Consider the following 19565-nt stretch of genomic DNA (forward strand, 5'->3'; position numbering starts at 1 on the left):
GCATTTGATAAGGTACCTCATGCAAGGCTGATTGGAAAAAATAAGGAAGCATGGGATCCAAGGTGACATCGCTTTGTGAATCCAGAACTGGCTTGCCCACAGAAGGCAAAGATTGGTTGTAGATGGGTCATATTCTGCATGGAGGTCGGTGACCCGTGGTGTGCCTCAGGGATCTGTTCTGGGACCCTTACTCTTTGTGATTTTTATAAATGACCTGGATGAGGTAGAGGGATGAGTTAGCAAGTTTGCTGATGACACTAAAGTTGGGGGTGTTGTGGATAGTGTGGAGGCCTGCCAGAGGTTACAGTGGGACATTGATAGGATGCAAAACTGGGCTGAGAACTGGCAAATGGAGTTCAACCCAGATAAGTGTGAAGTGGTTCATTTTGGTAGGTCAAATATGATGGCAGAATATAGTATTAATGGTAAGACTCTTGGCAGTGTGAAGGATCAGAGGGATCTTGGAGTCCAAGTCCATAGGACACTCAAAATTTCTGCACAGGTTAACTCTGTGGTTAAGAAAACATATAGTGCATTGGCCTTCATCAATCATGGGATTGTATTTAGGAGCCAAGAGGTAATGTTGCAGCTACATAGGACCCTGGTCAGACCCCACCTGGAGTACTGTGCTCAGTTCTGGTCGCCTGACTATAGGAAAGATGTGGAAACCATAGAAAGGGTGCATTGGAGATTTTCAAGGATGTTGCCTGGATTGGGGAGCATGCCTTTTGAGAATAGGTTAAGTGAACTCGGCCTTTATTCCTTGGAGCAACAGAGGATGAGAGGTGTATAAGATGATGAGAGGCATTGGTCGTGTGGATAGTCAGAGATTTTTTTCTCAGGGCTGGAATGGCTAGCACAAGAGGGCTCAGTTTTACGGTGCTTGGAAGTAGGTACAGAGGAGATGTCCAGGGTTAATTTTTTTTATGCACAGCGTGATGAGTGTGTGGAATGGGCTGCCAGCGACGGTGGTGGAGATGGATACAATAGGGTCTTTTAAGAGACTCCTGGACAGGTAGATGGAGCTCAGAAAAATAGAGGGCTATGGGTAACCCTAGGTAGTTCTAAAGTAAGGACAAGTTTGGCACAGCTTTGTAGGCCAAAGGGCCTGTATTTTGCTGTAGGTTATCTCTGTTTCTTTCTTTGTTTCTGGCAGAAGAGTCCATGGATGGATATGTCAGAATAGGAATGGGAAGTGGAATTAAAATGGGTGGCTACTGGGTTATCAACTTGCCCGCTCATCACGTCCCTCTGGTGCTCCTCTCCCCCCTCTTTTCTTTCTTCTGTGCCCTTCTGTCTCTTTCACCAATCAACTTCCTACCTCTTTGTTTCATCCCTCCCCCTCCAAGTTTCACCTACCACCTGGTGTTTCTCTCTCCCTTCCCCCCGCCTTCCAAATCTACTCCTCAGCCTTTTTTCTCCAGTCCTGCCGAAAGGTTTCGGCCCAAAACGTCGACTGTGCTTTTTTCCATGGATGTTGCCTGGCCTGCTGAGTTCCTCCAGCATTTTGAGTGTGCTGCTCGGATTTCCAGCACTTGCAGATTTTCTCTTGTTTCTGCTTCATAAGGAAACCACTTCACTTTCCCAGTTTCTCTGTTTTTGTACTTTGTATTCAGACGAGGTCATCATCCATTCCAGCGTTTCCATTATATCTTCATTCCCCTTCTACCATGGTTTCTGTCCTTTTACATTTGATAGTGTTCTTAATCTATTCAGTTCTAGTTTCTATGCCACTGCTCTCACTCGTCTCCTCCCACTCTGAGTAAAGACAGGCTTTCTCACCTTCTCATCAGCCTCCACATGCAACAAGTCATCCTCTGTAATTTCCAGTACGTCCAACATATATGCTGCGTCCAGGCACGTCTTTCCCGTTGGTGCCTTTCAGCATTCTAAAGGGACCAGTCCAGCTGCAGGTGTTGCATACCCTCACTATACCCCGCAGGAAATGAGACATTGGCGGTATCAGGAACTAGAGGGCACATCCTCAAAATTGTGGGGAGACCCTTTAGAACTGAGGTAAAGAGGATCTTTTTTCACCAGAGGGTAGTAAATCTGTGGAGTACTCTGCCACAGACTGTGGTGGAGGCCAGGTACATGTGTATTTCTAAGGTGAAGGTTGATCATTTCCTGAACAGATAGGGCATCACAGGATATGGCAAGAAGGCAGATGTATAGGGTTGAGTGGGATCCAGGATCAGCCATGACGGAATGGTGGAGCAGACTCAGTGGGCTGAATGGCCTAATTCTGCTCCTATGTCTTCTGGTCCTGCGGCCTTTCTACCTGTTCTCTTACCACTAAGCTGAGCCTAAATGGTTCTTTCAAGTGGAATGGTAATTCAACTGCATTTCCAATCTTGTGCACTGCACCGAGTGCTCATAATGTTTTCTCTCTGTATCTGCGAATTCAAACTCAGGTCACTCAGATATGTCCATTCTGTCTGCAAGCATTGTACCAACGTTTCCAATTGCCCATCATTCCCCCTTTGATGGATCTATCTCTGGCCTGTTCTTGTACTCCAACAAAGACAACTTGAATCTATGGTACTTCAACCTAACCGAACAACCTTCCATCCCCCCATTTCCAGAATTCACATTTTTTTCCTGGCTTCAGGTAATGTTAGATTTTCCTGACTTCCTATTTTGCCTTTCTCTGATGTAGCTTTGTGATTAATTAGTCTTTATCAACCTCTTGAGAGCTGATTTCATTATTTTGCCTCAAATCCTGCAACTAAGCTTACCTTTTAAACTTACACTTCTTCCCAGCCCTCTCAGTAATTCGTAATTTGGATTATCTCCAGCTTTTCCCAGATCTAAGGGAAGGTATTTAGCACGAAGTATTAATTCTGTCCCCTGCATAGTCAGCTAGTATATTTAGTGGTTTCTGCTTTAACTCATCTTTCCAGCATGACCAATATTTTGCTATTAATCTCTGTTTTTGCCTTTGGAGACTGAAACTGAGGTAAATTTTATGACAGTCTAGAGCAGGGGTTCCCAACCTGGGGTCCACAGATCCCTTGGTTAATTGTCAAGGTCCATGGTATAAAAATGGCTGGGAACCCCTGGTCTAGAGCTATTTCACCTTCCCACAGAGAAGTGAAATTACTATGTCAGGGATGTAGAATACATGCCTCTCGTGCAATTAATTGGGACCTAAAAGGGGTTATTGGATACTTTGCCATTAGCTGAAACATTAACTCTTCTTTCAGTACTTAGATGCTGCCTGATATGATGAGTAATATTAGCAATGTTGTATTACTTCTGATTTGCATCATCGGCAGTGTTTGGCTTTTTCACTAATCACTGTGAGTCTTGACTGGCAATTCCAGGCCAGTGAAGTAGGAAATCTCCCACTTCCCATCTTCTCTATTTCCTGCAGTTCACTATCCCACAGCCACTGTTTGCTTGAGGAATTCTTATCGATTGTTTTCTAAACAGATGCATTATATGGAAATGATTATTTACAGTTAATACTTTCTATATAACCAGGTGTTCCAATGGATTCGATCGTCATCGACAGGATTGGGTGGATAATGGCTGTCCTGATGAGGTATGAGGGTCTGAAGTAAAGCTGAGATGAATAATAAAACAATATTAAAATTAGAATTGGATTTTCTTATATTCATTAAATCATTGTCATGAAAGCCATTGAGTGTAACATTACTAACTATATTGATGTCATTGAGGAAAAGGATGGATGGTTTTCAGCTATAAGATTAAGCTTATCTAATCCAATCAGACAGTTGTGCGCAGTGTTACATTATGATAAATGTTGTGTCCAGACAATCTTTCTATTGGTAATTTTGTAGACTTAATAATGGCTCAGAGTTGTTGGTTCATGGGTGTAATTGGTTTCTACACTGCTGGAGATGAATCGCTTTTCTTTCTGCTAGTCTAATAATAAGACCTGTAACATCTCGCCTGGGGAAATGACTCGATCTTCTTCAGCTACGACAACAACGTCAACTACAAAACCTAGAACCTCAAGCACTACATCCACAACTATAATTACATCTGGCTTTCCGACTTCCATCTTAACCACAGAAGGTATGTGGAAATCAAACATAATTGCAAATCAATCACCAGTCATGGAATACAATACAGCTGAGTATATTTGTTTTCATGAAATATTATTCGTATAGCTTAAATATCCATTTTTAAAAAACTATTATTATGCAAATTTTGCTTTTGATTAGAAATTATATCAGTTTTAATAGATGGCTAGTGGAGGTTATTGAAGTTTTCCAGTTAAATAACTATCATAATATGTGTGGTATCATGAAATGAGTCACTACAACTCACATTTCAATCAGTGAGGAAGTGTGGTTACAAAGACAAATGGGATTACATCCTCATGTTTACAACTGAGCCAATTACCTTGACAGTTCTTGGCCAGTATTCAGAGTCTGGAAGCAGGATTCTGGAAATTCATTATGAATGATAATATGCATCTACAAAGCTGTGTTTTCCATGTTCAGTGAGAATCAGCATGAAGAACATAATTCAGCTGTTAATTCATTATCAATGAAAACTTTTCATAGTTACTAAGTAGTTTAGTTTGGAACATTTGATCTGTATGAACCACTGAAGAAAAAAGAATGCATATTTTTTTGCAATTAAAGCTCTTCTTGAGCCTGCTTCTTCTCTACTTGCACTCATCTCCATGCACCTTCCAAAAAAGCTGTCGATTGTTCTAGAGAAGCCGCTACGTTAAACAATTCAGAAGGAGAACAGTCCCCTCGGTCCCATTCCCTCTCTTAGTTTCTATAAGGAAAACATATAGCATATAACTCAAGTTACACTGATTATGATTTGAATCAAGAATCAAAAATATTGAAAATAGATTTTACATAAGGTAGGCTTCTGATTTTGTAAAACTTTCATCCACAAAACCAAACAAATGCTTCAGTTTTTTAGATTTGAGATAAAGGTTTCAGATGTAGATTTAGCTATCACACGTACATGAGAACATACAGCGAAATGCAAAATTTGCATTAAGAGCCAAGATGTGTTGCCTTACATTCTGGCGCCTGAAGTGCACACCCACAGTGTTCCACAGAACACGCAACAAAAACAAAACCAGACAACAGAACAAAACAGCCCTTTCCTCACCCTCACACTCACACAGCTAGACAGGCCTTCAACACCAGGACAGGCCAACTCTAGGCCTCCGTTCCTAGTCCCCGGATTCTCAGACTCACAGATTGTAGGCCTTCATGATAGTTGACTGTAACGATTTGAATATTCAGCTGCTTGTAATTTAACTTGCTGAATTTGCAGTCAATTAAGCTGGTATATTATCAAGCTAATAAACCATTATAGTCATTATATGGCAGGAAGAGCCCTTTCACATCAATAATTTTTATGAGTTTTATTTCATCAAGTATAAATCACCCAATGGCACTCAGGTAGTACTGTTGAACATTTAGTATTGGAGTCATCTATGAGGAGGCTATCGATGTGAGGCACAGGCTATACTTAAATTAAAACTCCGTTTAACTGTACTCCAATCACAAATAACTGAGCTGCCCTTCATCTTGACACCATGCTGTTCCTTTCTGTAACTCAGCCTCACATTGTGTTCATGGATTCCCGAGCTCATGAAGATTATGTGAGATCAGAATTTTATATCCAAGGACAGTGTCTCTACAAAACTGGCAAAGATTGAGGAAAATTCTTCCTTCAGCATAATGCATTTGGTTGGAAGTATGAAGGAGAGAGGACATTGTGTAGAAAATCAAATTTGAGTTGAATTGATAAAATCGTTAATCCTTTGATGATCGGTAATGGGGCTTTGAGAGAAACAGGTAAGATAATGAAAGATTGGAGGTGGGAAAATGCTGGCCGCACTGTTACTGCACAGCAGTGGATGATTTGGGAATGTCAGATACTGGGTGGCCCCTCCATCTACAATGCACATGTGAGGAGTGTGATGGAGTTGATGAATGCAGCACCAACAACAGTGAGAATTTGGAAAACCAGCATATTTGATCAATACACCATCGTGACCAGAAAATAACTTCTCCCTCCACCATTTGCACACTGTGAAACACCTACCACAGTTAATTCATCAAGTCTGCTTCAGCAATGCCTCTAAAATCTTTTACTTTTACCCTCGAGAAGAAATGAATGGCAAAAGCCCCATCTGTAGTTTCCCTTCTAGATTTCCTAACATGAAAATATAGTCCAATTTCTTCATTGTAACTGAGTCTGACTCCTGGATCTCTCCAGCTAGCAACATTTCAGGAATAGCTTCATCGGAAGATTTGTAGTATTTCAAATCAGTTTTTTTAAGATTAATCAGAGATATAAAATGAATCGTAGTCTTTGTAACAATGTTCCTCTCTTGTTAAAGAATTTTTAAAAGATGCTTTGTTATATACTATTGACCTATCAGAAAATATTTCTTCCAAATTGAGAGTTAATACAGCATCATATTTGTCAGTAGCCATATTTAAATGGATTTTATTCTAATTAGAAACAAACTTTAATCATAAATTGTAAGTAATTTAGATGAGGTAATATTTTATTGGTTATCTTTCATTTGAAAATGTACATTGGTACCTTAGGCAAGTACTATTTGGGTTTTGATTTGTGTACCACTCAATAGGTCAATATTCTATAATCTGAGACATGTAATAACTGTTTCTAACTCTTAAAATACATCTTATTAATCCTCTTACAGATGATACAAAGATTGCTCTGCATCTGAGAGACAACGGAGGTGGGTGTTGTATTTCTATGAATGTATGTGTTCATTTTCCGGTTGAATCGATTTAACACACCCTGTGGCATTTAGCCAAGATTTCAATATGGATTTGTTAACAAAAAGGACATTGCTTGTTTGCAGGAATCACTTCTAAATAGATTGTACTTTAAGAGACATCTGTCTGTGTTTCATACTTGCCAAGACTCAGTGTGAAGCTGCAATAAAAACTGACTTCAGAATGGAGACTGATGCCCATATCTGGTGTATGGTGCCGATACATTTTATCAGAGTTACACATCAAGTGTATTGGATGTGAAAATATCAAATCAGTTTTATTGATTTTGTTTTGATTTTAGATATTTTTGTAATGCCACAGTTTCTGCAGCAATTTGTATGAGTGATTGAGAACTGAATCTGAATCTGAAGAAGGCAAATAGTATGTTGATTTCTAGTTGCTCTAAAATGTTGCTCTAATTGCACTCCTGCTGGGCTCTGAGCTGTGGTGAATCCTACCTAGGCCACAAAAGGTTGATGTTCCTGGGGTAAACATCAAAACTCTCCTGAAATTCTTCTGATGTTGTAAAGTTTAGAACATCTGGTCTCTCCTCTTTGGGGCAGTACAGTGTAGTTAGCACAAAGATGCTGCCTCCCAGCTCTAAAGACCTAGATTTATTGGTGACCTCAGGTTCTGTCCGCATGGAGTTTGACTTTATTCCCATGATCATGTGGATTCGTCTGGTTTTCAAACACATTCCAATGATGTACAGTTGGTGGGTTAATCGGCATGGTAAGTTGACCCGAGTATTCTGGAGTGGTAGGTTTGAAGAGAAATTAAGCAGTTTAGACCAATATTTTCCTGCAATTAGAAGAATGAAAGATGATTTCACTGAAATGAGGGAATTTCTCAATGGGTCTGATAGAGTCAATGCAGAATTAACATTTGCCTTGTCTTAGTTGTCCAAAACCAAGATTTTCAAGGTAAAAGGTGGGCCATTCAGAGGAAAAATTCTTTCACATACGAACTACTGAAGCTTTAGAACTCCCCCGGTGGAAGCCTGGGAGTAAAGGCAACACAGAAACCTGGTGCTTTTTAAGAAATATGGGAATCAACATACCATGAGTTAGTTATGACCTAATGTAGAAATTGTCAAACTTCAAAGGGCAGATGGAGAAGACTGAAATTTATTATAAGGAGGCCACTGTGGGGTGCTGCTAAATAGTGTAAAAAAGAATCACTTTTGTGCCAGCTACTTTAAATACTCTATTGACACAGATCTCTGACTAACTATTGCAAAGTCTGAAGGGATGAGTTCTTCCATATTTTACCCTTCATCCCCTTAAATAACACTGAGCTCTCAATGCTCTTGTTCTGTTGATCTCCCCTTAGGACTCTCACTGCATAAATAGACCAGCCTACTACGGAAACCCTTGTGAAATTATCCTTGCATGATGTCAATGAGAACTAATATCAATCTCTACTTTTCCCAGGCTAGTTGCCAGAACTGCAGAACCTATCCTGTTATGATGAAAATTTCTTGCACTTAAGTTACACTCAATTACTGTCCATAACCTAATGTCAACTTGAGTTTTCATTTAATTGATCTAGCAGTTTACCTTGTAATTCTGTTTTATTTCAAATTGGAAGCAAGTCCCATAGACTTTATGCAATTCTTATTTGTTACAGCAATATACTTACATTGAAAGTTCAGTTCTAAAAATTACCGTCTTCTTCCAGCAGAGACCCACATTAATAAATCCAGATAATCTAAGGTCATCTTTACACCAGGCTCAGGCTGGACACCTATTTGCAAATTAAAAGGAGGAGACTAATGTACATCCCTAGTATGTCTCTGAGGCTTGGTCTAACCAATCTTATAAAGTGGAGTTGCAGCTATTCTGACCAACATTCCATTAGGCTCTAAGGGAGGTGAAATAAACCATTTCACAAGTAGATGTACATTTCCTGAAAAAGTTAGTTTAATGATAGAGAGGTTATTCCAATATTTTTCATGAAATTCATTACTTATTCTGGTAAAATGGACACTTACACAAGGTTTCAACTGAAGCCTATCAAAGGCAGAAAGGAGGAATCTACCATGGAAACAAATAAGCTTCTCGGACATCTTCCTTATCTAGGTGAGTGTAGGAGAATATCCATTCAAGCCAGCCCCATCCACCACCTATATATAAAAGTCTAGAAGGTGAACCCAGTGGAAACTAGGTTCCCACCCAAATCCTCAGGCCTCTTCTTCAGAAATCCAGTTTAATCTTTCTATGGCCAGGAATTTTTGGACCCATATGTACTTACTAAAAAAGTATTTCACATCATCGCTGCAGAAAGAGATCCTCATTCATACTGTTAGATTCCCCAAAGATATTGACAATTGCCCTGCTTATTTTCATTTTAGCTTTTGAAGACAACTAAGATTGACATTTATTACGCATGCTTGCTTTCCTGAGGATGTGCTTGAAGCAATTGAATAGTGAATTAAGCCTCGAGAGCACAACCTGTTAGAGTGTAACTGGATCCTATTGATGCTAAGCAAGGCATGGATAGTGTATTTCCTTCCCTAAAGGAGATGAGTGAGTTTTTACATCTGGGCACATTGTGCATTGGAGAATCACTATTGATTTTGTTTCTTCAAAAGGGAGTATTACAGGGTTGTGCCAGTTGTGCACAGCTTCACTTTTAACAGATGCAGGTTGAGTCTGGAAACTTGTACATCTTCTTGCAGTGTGTCATATTTTAGGACCAGAAGGGGTCTGACTTCAGCATTGATTCCTTGAGCTTTTTTATTACATCTGATCCATACATGCTTGCTGAGAAACTAAAAGAAAAAATCTTCAGAAAGCCTCAAGAAATTGATATGAGAACAAATTATGTGTGCTCTGTTATGGAAGTTTTTGGTGTACAATTCCTTCTACAGCTTGCAGGAGAAAGATCAAAACTATAAATAAGGAAGGAACAAAATGGCTCTGCTTTCCCAGGAAGGTGAACTTAGAACAATAATTAAATTTTGTTTGTAATGACTTCAGGAATTCTGTTGCATTTTAACCACTCTTTCAATTAATTTATAAGATAATCAGAGAATTGCAGAGCCATAGAGCTATAAAGTGGGCTCCTCAGTCAAACTTGTCCATGCAAACTAGGTTGCCTAACAGAACTAGTCCCATTTGCCTGTTTTTAGCCCATAACTCTCTCAACCCTTCCTATCCATGTACCTGACCAAATATTGTATGTTTTAAATGTTGTGCTTCCCCATTCCATGTCCTCTGGCAGCTTGATCCATTTTTGCATCATCCTCTGTGTGAAAAAGTTGTCCCTCAAGTCTTTTTTAAACCTTTTCCCTTTCACTGTAAACCTATGCCATCAAGTTTGGCACTCTTCAATTCTGGAAATAGACTGTGACTATTCTAGATTTTCTGCTCCTATTCTAGACATTTCTAGACTATTCGGCTCCTCTCTAGATTTTATCTATAAGGTCACGCCTCAACCTGCAGTGCTTCAGGAAAAAAAAGCACTGCCTATCCAGACTCTCCTTATAACCCATTCCTAGTAGCTTTCTTGTAACTCTTATTTGCTCTCTTTCCAGATGGCGACAAATGTGCCAATCTCTTTATGTTCTTTTTCTGTTTCATATAATTTATGTACAGTATAATTGATATTCTGTGTGTTGTCTGAACCGACAGTCCTGTAAGCAGGTTGTTCATTGTATCAATATCTCACTGTTCTTGTGAACAATGCGGGGTACTCGGGTTGGCATTCTTAAGGAATTAAATATCTTCATCCTCTGTTCCACAACACTCCCCATGGCCCTACCATTTACTGATAAAGGTAAGTATGAAAATGAATGTTACTGAGCACCAGCCCTTTAGACAGAATGGATTAGTGCCTAGAATAGAGCAAGGAGAAGTACCGTATATCACTGTCATGTACAAAACATTTATATAAAATTTGTACAGTAAGTTGATACACTGGCCAATGGTGTCAAATGGCTGTGACAAGCAAACGCTGTTTTCAGTACTACACTTTGTCCTGGATTAGTTATCACTGTGGAACTTCCATGGAAAAACTTTCATTGAATATATTCCACTTCCAAATGACCCCAACAGACTATTGCATCTGGTGCTCCCAGTGCAGCCTCCTGTACATCAGCGAGACCCGACGCAGATTGAGGGACCTCTTTGTCGAGCACCTCTGCTCCGTCCGCCACAACAGACGGGGTCTTCCGGTTGCCACCCACTTCAACTCTCCTTCACGTTCCCATTCGGATATGTCTATACATGGCCTCCTCTACTGCCATAATGAGGCCAAAGTCAGGTTGGAGGAGCAACACCTCATATACCGTCTGGGTCAGGGGTTCCCAACCTGGGGTGCCCGCACCCCTAGGGGGTGCGAGATGGAATTTCAGGGGGTGCGACAAAGAGTGGCTTGTGTGCTTGAGTGACGAGTCACGAGTCATCACTCAGCCAGCTGCCAGTGTGCCTTGAGAAGTGGTAGTAACGTTTGTCCCAAGCACACTCCAGTCTCCCACTGCCCGAGTTGAGAGAGATGTAAACTCACTCCAGTCTCCCGCTGCCCGAGTCAGCGTTGAGGATTCTCATCAGTGTTACCTGGGAAGTTACACCTCAGAGTTGAGGAGTCTCATCAGTGTTACCTAGGAAGTTTTTTTTATTAAACAAAATATACTTTATTCAAAAATAAAATTATATACAATAACCATTCAAAGACTTTCAATTCTTTACAGTTGGTACCATTACTGTCTTTACATTTTCAAAGTTCAAAAGTTTTGCCACCCACGTGGCACTTTGTTCTTTCATATTTCCATTCGGGGGGTATATCCCCAACCCCCCTACCCCTCAACCCCCACGGGAGAAGAACCCTAGACTGTGGTCCTTCCCCATCAGGCCCTTGTGGTGGCTGCACCGAGTTTGAGTGCGTCCCTCAGCACGTACTCCTGCAGCCGAGAATGTGCCAGTCGGCAGCATTCCCCCACAGACATCTCCGTGTGCTGGTAGACCATCAAGTTTTGGTTCGACCAAGGAGCGTTTTTCACCGAGTTTATGATCTGCCAGCAGCACCGGATTTTGGTCTCGGTGTGCGTCCCCGGGAACAGCCCGTAGATCAGAGAGTCCTCTGTTACGCAGCTGCTGGGGATGAACCTCGACACTGCCCCTTCCATCCTCCTTTACACCTCAGAGTTGAGGAGTCTCATCAGTGTTAGCTAGAAGGTTACATCTCAGAGTTAAAAATCTTTATACATCCCGAATCAACCATCGAGTAACGACTTCGCGTTAAAACCAAACCCGCAGACAGTAGGTAAATTATTCAATTATAAAATTTTTTAAAGCCGCATTTTGATAAAAAGCTGCTGAAGTCATTCATTCGTATTTGTCTCAATGCATTAAAGAAGTTTTTGAATTTCAAAGGTTTTTTCTCTTACAAGGTTTTTTTCTTGAATCGTTGATAATTTTGAATTGTGTTAGTTGAGGCGGATCATGATTAGCACCGTGGACTTTGAGTCGTGTGATGGGAGTTCATATCTCCGGTAATCATCGGAAATAGGTGTGTAAATTCAGTAGAGAGTAGCTTAATAAGTTGCATCGCGTCTCAGTAGCATTTCCACATGACGACTTATCTTGGCGTAACCACAGATAATATCATAATATAATAGTCAAAAGCATATTTCTCGCGATACTTTGCTATAGGCGTGTCTGGTTGAGTAAAGCCATCATCCCTGACTTAGTCAGATAATTTTTCTCATATTAGCTCATATTTTTCTCTTTACCCTTAACCCTTCATCATGTCAAAAAGAAGGAAATGGAATGATGACTATGTGCTTTGGTTTCACATGCACAACAAGAAATGATGGCTTACAAAAACCTCAGTGCATTCTTTGTAGCATTGTGTTTTCCAACTCAAATCTGAAGCCATCCAAGCTTCAAGAGCACTTCAAGAACAAGCATGGCAGAGCTGATGTTGCAGGACATGATGTTGGGTCATTGAAAATCAAAAGAGCTCATTTTGATTCACAAGGAACTCTTCCAAAATTAGGTTTCATTTCTGTTGAAAAATCACTACTTCTTGCTTCATACCAGGGGGCATATAAAGTGGCCAAATCCAAGAAGCCCCATACAATCGTAGAAGATCTCATCAAGACACGTGCACTGGAAATGGCAACAATTATCCTGGGCAAAGAAGCAAGTAAAACATTTGAACGGCTGCCCCTATCAAAAAATGTCATTCACAACCGAATCAGTGATTTGAGTGAAGATATTTTGGACCAAGTCATCTCAGATGTCAGAGCTAGTCCTCTTAAAATCTCTATTCAGTTGGATGAGTCAACTGATGTCTCCAGTTGTAGTTAACCCATCACATTAGTGAGGTATGTCAATGATGGTGCTGTGAAGGAAGATTTCCTGTTTTGTAAAGATCTGAAAACAAACACAACTGCAAAGGATGTGATGCAGCTGGTGAAAGACTTCTTTGCCAAACATGATTTAGATATCAAAGTCATTGGTTCTGTGTGCACTGACGGGGCACCTGCAATGCTTGGAAATAAATCTGTCTTTTCTGCATTGATGAAAAAGGAGATTCCAGACTTGCAAGTTACCCATTGTGTTCTTCATCGGCATGCTTTGGCATCAAAAACACTGCCTCCAAATTTGAAGGAAGTCCTTGATACTTGTATGAAGATCATCAACTGGATCAAGGGGAGTGCTTTGAACCATCGCATCTTCAAATCATTTTGTGAGGATCTGGGAAGTGAGAATTCAGTTTTGCTTTTCCACACAGAAGTCCGTTGGTTGTCACGAGGACAAGCTTTAACCCGCTTATTTGAACTGCGGGAAGAAATCAAAGTTTTTCTGGAGGAGTGTGAATGTGATATGGTTGGAGCAATAGAATCACAGGAATTTGCCCAAATGCTGGCTTACTTAGCTGACATTTTCACTCGTATGAATGACCTGAGTGTTTCTCTTCAAGGAAAAGGGATAAACATATTGAAGGCTTGTGAAGAGTTGAATGCCTTCAAAGAAAAGTTACATCTTTGGCATTGAAGGATGGAAGGAGGCAGTCTCTCAAATTTTCCTTTACTAGAAGAGATGGTTAATGATGCTGGATCCATAACTCCTACTGTGTGTGAAGAAATTATGGCTCATTTGGAAATGCTGTCAGAATCGTTTGATGGATATTTTGCTGCTGGAGACCTGAAGATTTCAGAAGAATGGATCATGAATCCATTTTCCTACAATTTGGAGAAAATGTCAGATGATGAAGAGTTGAAGGAAGATCTTATTGATTTGCGGACAAATCGAGCTCTTGAAATGCAATTTGAAAGCAAGACTTTGGAGGAGTTTTGGTGTGCAGCACTGGATATGTTCCCAAGACTTGGTGGAAAAGCACTCCGTGTCCTCATTACATTTGCAACAGCATACTTGTGTGAATCTGGATTCAGTTCTCTTTTGTCAATCAAGACAAAATCTAGGAATCGCCTGAATCCACAGGCAGATCTGCGGATCACAGTCAGCAAGAAAGTTCCACGTTTTGACAAAATCATGAATGAGAAGCAGGACCAAAGAAGTCATTGAATTTTATGTTCACAATTGGGATTGATTTTACTGTTTACAATTTTTTCTGAATAAATTAGAATCTAATTGCTCAATTTATATTTGCATTTTATGCGCTGAGTTAAAAGCTTATTTTTTTAAGTTCAATTTATTCACCCGCAGTATTGTATGTTGTTCAATTTGTGGTTCAAAAATTAGAAATTAGACTTCTTCATCTTCAAATGTGATATTACTTTTGTAGGGGGTGCAAACATTAATCAAACATTTCCTAGGGGTGTGGGGCATAGAAAAGGTTGGGAACCACTGGTCTGGGTAGTCCCCAGCCCTTTGACATGCACATTGAATTCTCTAAATTCCAGTAATTCCCTCCCTCTCCCTTCCCCCATCCCAGTTTCACTCTGCCTCCTCTTGCTGCCTATCACCTCACTCATGATTCTGCCTTCTTCTACTACCCATAGTGCTTTCCCCTTAGATTCCTTCTTCACCCTTCCTGCCTATCCCCTCCCTGCTTCCCCTCCCCCACCCCTTGATCTTTCCTCTGATTGGTTTTTCACCTGGCACCCACCAGCCTTCTCCTTCCCACCATTACCCCACCTTCTTTATAGGCCCCTGCCCCCTCCCTCTTCAGTCCTGACAAAGGGTCTCAGCCCGAAACGTTGACTGTTAACTTCCACGGATGCTGCCCGACCTGCTGAGTTCCTCCAGTGTGTTGTACGTGTTGCTTTGACCCCAGCATCTGCAGTGTACTTTGTGTTTACAAATGGAATTGTGTTATTTCTTTGTCATTCCTTTTGTAGTTGTAAGATGGTGGATTCTACTTGAGGGTAATTAATTTTAATCAGATGCAATTGAGTCATTTTAGAAAAAAATCAGCCAAAAAAAGTACACAGCTCAACAGTAAATCCTTTTCTCAGCAAAGAAAATCCTACTTAAAACATGATATTAAACATATCTCCATGAACATTTTCACGAAAATGATGTTCTAGATGTGTCAGTGAGTGCTAGAAATGTTTTTGTTTGCACAGTGAGAGTACAATGTTTGCACATTGGGAATGCTAACTTTGAAGGGCTTACAAGGTATTGATAATGAAAAGCCTCAGCCTTAGTTAAAAGTGTGTATTCTGGTCTCTAAATCAGAACACTATGTATAATAACCACATATCAAAGGCTTGAGTACGTAAGCAAATGGAGTGTTGTGCTGTCGAAGGTACGTCTTTACAGACAAAATGCTGATATACAATCTTTGATGGAGAGAAAGCATCATAAAATAAAATCTAGAAAAATATGCAAATATAACCCATTAGATAGTTAACAAGACTATCCAAAGGTTAATATACAGATCGTGTCCAAATCATACATTTATTGGAGAATTGATCTTAAAAACAGCAGCAAAGTGTGTAGGAATACTGTTTTTGTAGAATTTATTCAGTTTACCTTGAGGTGTAATATAAATATTGGGTTCAAATCGCAGGTGCTGGAGATGTGAAAAAACCTGAGAATTGTGAAAATGCCTAGCAGGTCAGGAATACAGTGGAGAGAGAATCGGAGCTCAGATTCCAGGTCTGCTTGCTGCATATCATCAGGATTGCTCAGGGTAATGCTGCAAATGTGCTGTTATTCACAAAATCACCAGTTTTGAGTGGGAGTGGGTTTTGCATGAATTTGGAAGGTAAAAATAAAATAAAGATTGGCTGATATGAACAGTTTGTGGCCCAGATTATTTTTAATTCATGGGGCCTCATTTGCATCCACCTAAGCAGCGCTGTCAGAAACTGTGGGGAGGAAGAAGGCAGACAGCCAGCTTCAGACTGGTTAATAATGATGGGCTTGTAAACCACCTACTGCTATCAATATAAGATACTGCATTTAGGCAAGCAGGGGGAGACTGAGGCATTTTATGAGTAGGAAGTTGATGGAGACACTCTGTTACACACACAGACCGATTGCAAACCATTGCTTTATGCCAGTTAGATTTGAAAAAAGTATCGCTGATGGTCCAGTCTGCTCTCCAGGATCTAATTATTTAGTTCAGTGAATATGAGAAATGACTGGTGTATATAGCCATGTGGCTGGAAGGCAGTAGAATTGTTTCAGTTTATAAGAGTAGCCCATAATAGCGGTATTGAATAAAACCTCTAGGGTAATGGAAGAGCATTCTGTGTTTTCCTGTCGTAACAGGAGTTCTCATGAAATGAGCTCTATAATGAACTCCTAATAACTCTGTAATTAGTTTGGATGAATATGCAACATCTTTCCAAAGTTATTGATAAGTTGTTGGATCATGTAGAGTAATTATTCATAGACTTGAGGTAATTTAAGATTAGTTCTGTGAATCAGCTGGAATATTGATTTAGCTGCTGTGGGTCAAACATTTGGATAATAATTGTTTAGCAGGCAGTGGAACAAACTGTGTGCTGTTTATTCTGCTGACTGTTTACATGATGAAATTCTGTCATCTTTTGCCATGCAGATCTTCCATGCTCAAGCATCCCAATCTCTGGTGTCCAGATCACCTCACCTCACTCATGGGAGTCTTGAACAATGGAACATAGTTATAAGACAAGGGGCTGGTCATCCAAAACTGAAATTGCTCATGTCAGAAGGTGGAATCTCTGCCACTAAGCATGGTGAGACCAGATCATTAGAAGTTTTTTAAGGTGGAGATAGATAAATATTTGGAGGATTGAGGCACTGGAGGTAATGGGAAACTGGAACTGAAGAGGAGATGAATGCCAGCACATATCAGCCATGATTTCATTGAATGGCAAGGCAGTCGAGCGTCCTGGTGGCCTTGTGTTCTTTCCAACTTTCAGCATGTTGAATTTCATGCAACGGATACTGGAACACCTTGCTCTTACTTCTCCAATGGCAACTGTCACTTACCCTCCAGCAGGCCCATGTTTGATTGTGTTGTTTCCTTGGTAACATCACTATTTAAAGGATCACTCACAACCTCTGCAGGCTGCTGCTCAAAACCCTGACCTCAAACTCCACTCAATCACCTCCACTGCCTCACAGTGTCTGCACCGTCCATGACTGAGCGCTTGGATGACATTGCCCATACACAAGGAATTTGCTTCTACTAGAATTTCCACATCTCTATCTGAGAGCCTGACTCTTTCTGTATTACATTATAAAGCACAAAACACCCGCTGTGTTTGCTTGTTGGACAATGTGTCAATAGAGTGGGAATGAATTTGATGATGTTGCTCACTCACGTGCCTCCTCTGTGTAGTAAGGGGTTTTAACAAATGAACAACACTTGCTATTCAAACATAATTTGATGAGTTTTAACTACTACCAATTTAATATAATGCTAGACCCACTGCCTCTGGACTCAACATGCTTCACTGTCCTCTCATCTGCAATATCAGAGTGCATGTAAAACCTAACATTTTCACAAATCCTTAAATTTTATGTGGAAAGTTGTGTATAATGAAGCAATATAGTGAAAGCAATACGGTGAAGCTTGGAATTGATACTAAGGCAAAAATGTTTTAAATCAGATTTTATGCAGCACAATATACTGTTAATACTTGTCAAAAGCCTTTCACACTTACAATGAAAGGCAATGTACTTCCACTAAACACTGCAGTGTATTTGCTTTGCTAATTGTAAGACTCAGACTCAGCAACCAAGTCTGAAACAAATCCAGAATTAGAAACAGTGCTCTCTGTATTGATGTTGTTAAGGTACTGTAATTAAGTAAACTGGTGAAATGTTACTCTTACATGTGTAAAGAAATGATATATAGTGTTTGTCACGATGACTATGAATACTTATTCCTTTTTTCACTATATTGTGCCCTCATTCTATACACTGACATGTTGGCTGCACACGGATGCAGCATGAATTCTGCTCCCATTGCAATGTACACATCACCGTCAAGATGCTAAAATATTTAAGGTCTCATCGTGTGAAGCTTAGAGGATTTGATGTAATCATGTCAGTACATGGCACTCAGACCATAATTTTTCCGGCATTGCGTTTCAATAACCAGTGAAGTGCTGCATCCCTATCTCCCTGCTAACAACACCTTCTAGTTGACCGAGTAGAAGTCATTGATTTCAAAGAAAAAAAATGTAGAATCAGATTAGAATCATTCCTGCTGTTGTCCAAGTGATGACTTTGAATTCCAGCAGGAATATCACTGCTTGGAAGACCATGGGGAGCCACACATGTTAGAATGTGGGAGAGTGGAAGAGTGAAAGTGTTGAAGCTGGCCAAGTGAGCAGCAGTTTGTGTTGATGAAGAGCTAAGTACCTGCTGAGTTTCAGCTGCTTCCTTTAAACTTGTATTGATGTGACGCTGTGGGATATACAGTAGGCAGTTTCATATATCATCTTATTTATGCTGGAGGGGTAAGAGGTTCATTTCTAAACATGTACCATGGAGCTGAGATTTATTTTTAATGGTTTTTTTGTGGCTTACTGATGCAATCACCAGTAAAAAGTTATTTGTGTATAATGGGTCGACTTTTCTTCATATTGTTTGCCGTTAGCTCATTACCCTGGTGGATGGTAAGTTCCTTGTCTTGCTATCAATCAGGAGTTTCTGCTAGTTGCAGTATAGAGGAGCAGCTTTGGGTTGCAGCTGTTTCTGGGATTGAATTTTCCAGTGAATCATGCATGCTTCAATCTTGCCTGAGATATTGGATCACCAGCGACTGCATAAAACCACAGAGTCACAGCAGGCTTATAACGTTTGACTTCTATGCTCTGTACCAGCTCTATGCGGGAACAATCCAGCTAGCCCCACAAACGCCTCCTTCTCACCATGGCCTTCAAAATACTTTCCTTTCAAAGTTCGAAGTAAATTTATCATCAAAGTACATATACGCCACCCTATACTGAGATTCATTTTCTTGCAGGCATTCACAGTAGACACGAAGAAGCACAATAGATGTGGTGGCCATTACAGAGACTTGAATGGTTCAAGGACAGGATTGGTTACTTCAAATGCCAGGTTTTAGATATTCAGAAAGGACAGGGAGGGGGGACAAAAGAGGTGGGGGTGTGGCACTGTTGATCAGAGATAGTGTCACAGCTGCAGTATAGGTGAACGCCATGAAGGGATTGTCTACGGAGTCTCTGTGGGTGGAGGTTCGGAACAGGAAGGGGTCAATAACTTTACTGGGTGTCTTTTATAAGCCACCCAATAGTAACGGGTATCGAGGAGCAGATAGGGAAACAGATCCTGGAAATGTGTAATAATAACAGAGTTGTCACGATGGGAGATTTTAATTTCCCAAATATCGATTGGCATCTCCCTAGAGCAAGGGATTTAGATG

The 19565-nt window shown here is 40.4% G+C and overlaps 1 protein-coding gene across 3 annotated transcripts in view; it reads left to right on the plus strand.

The window, feature by feature from the left end:
* plxdc2b (plexin domain containing 2b) overlaps positions 1-19565 on the plus strand; it is a 460874-nt gene that overhangs the window by 353595 nt on the left and 87714 nt on the right. For 2 of the 3 annotated variants that reach the window (XM_073054625.1, XM_073054623.1), the window contains exons 10-12: positions 3487-3547; positions 3891-4044; positions 6683-6721. In XM_073054625.1, coding sequence (XP_072910726.1) covers positions 3487-3547; positions 3891-4044; positions 6683-6721 — 254 coding nt within the window. Of the gene's footprint in view, positions 1-3486; positions 3548-3890; positions 4045-6682; positions 6722-15746; positions 15845-19565 lie in introns of those variants that run through there. The other variant, XM_073054624.1, reaches the window with a different exon arrangement.

This window comes from Hemitrygon akajei, chromosome 8 (assembly GCF_048418815.1).
Source record: "Hemitrygon akajei chromosome 8, sHemAka1.3, whole genome shotgun sequence".
In the NCBI taxonomy this organism is placed as follows: Eukaryota; Metazoa; Chordata; class Chondrichthyes; order Myliobatiformes; family Dasyatidae; genus Hemitrygon; species Hemitrygon akajei.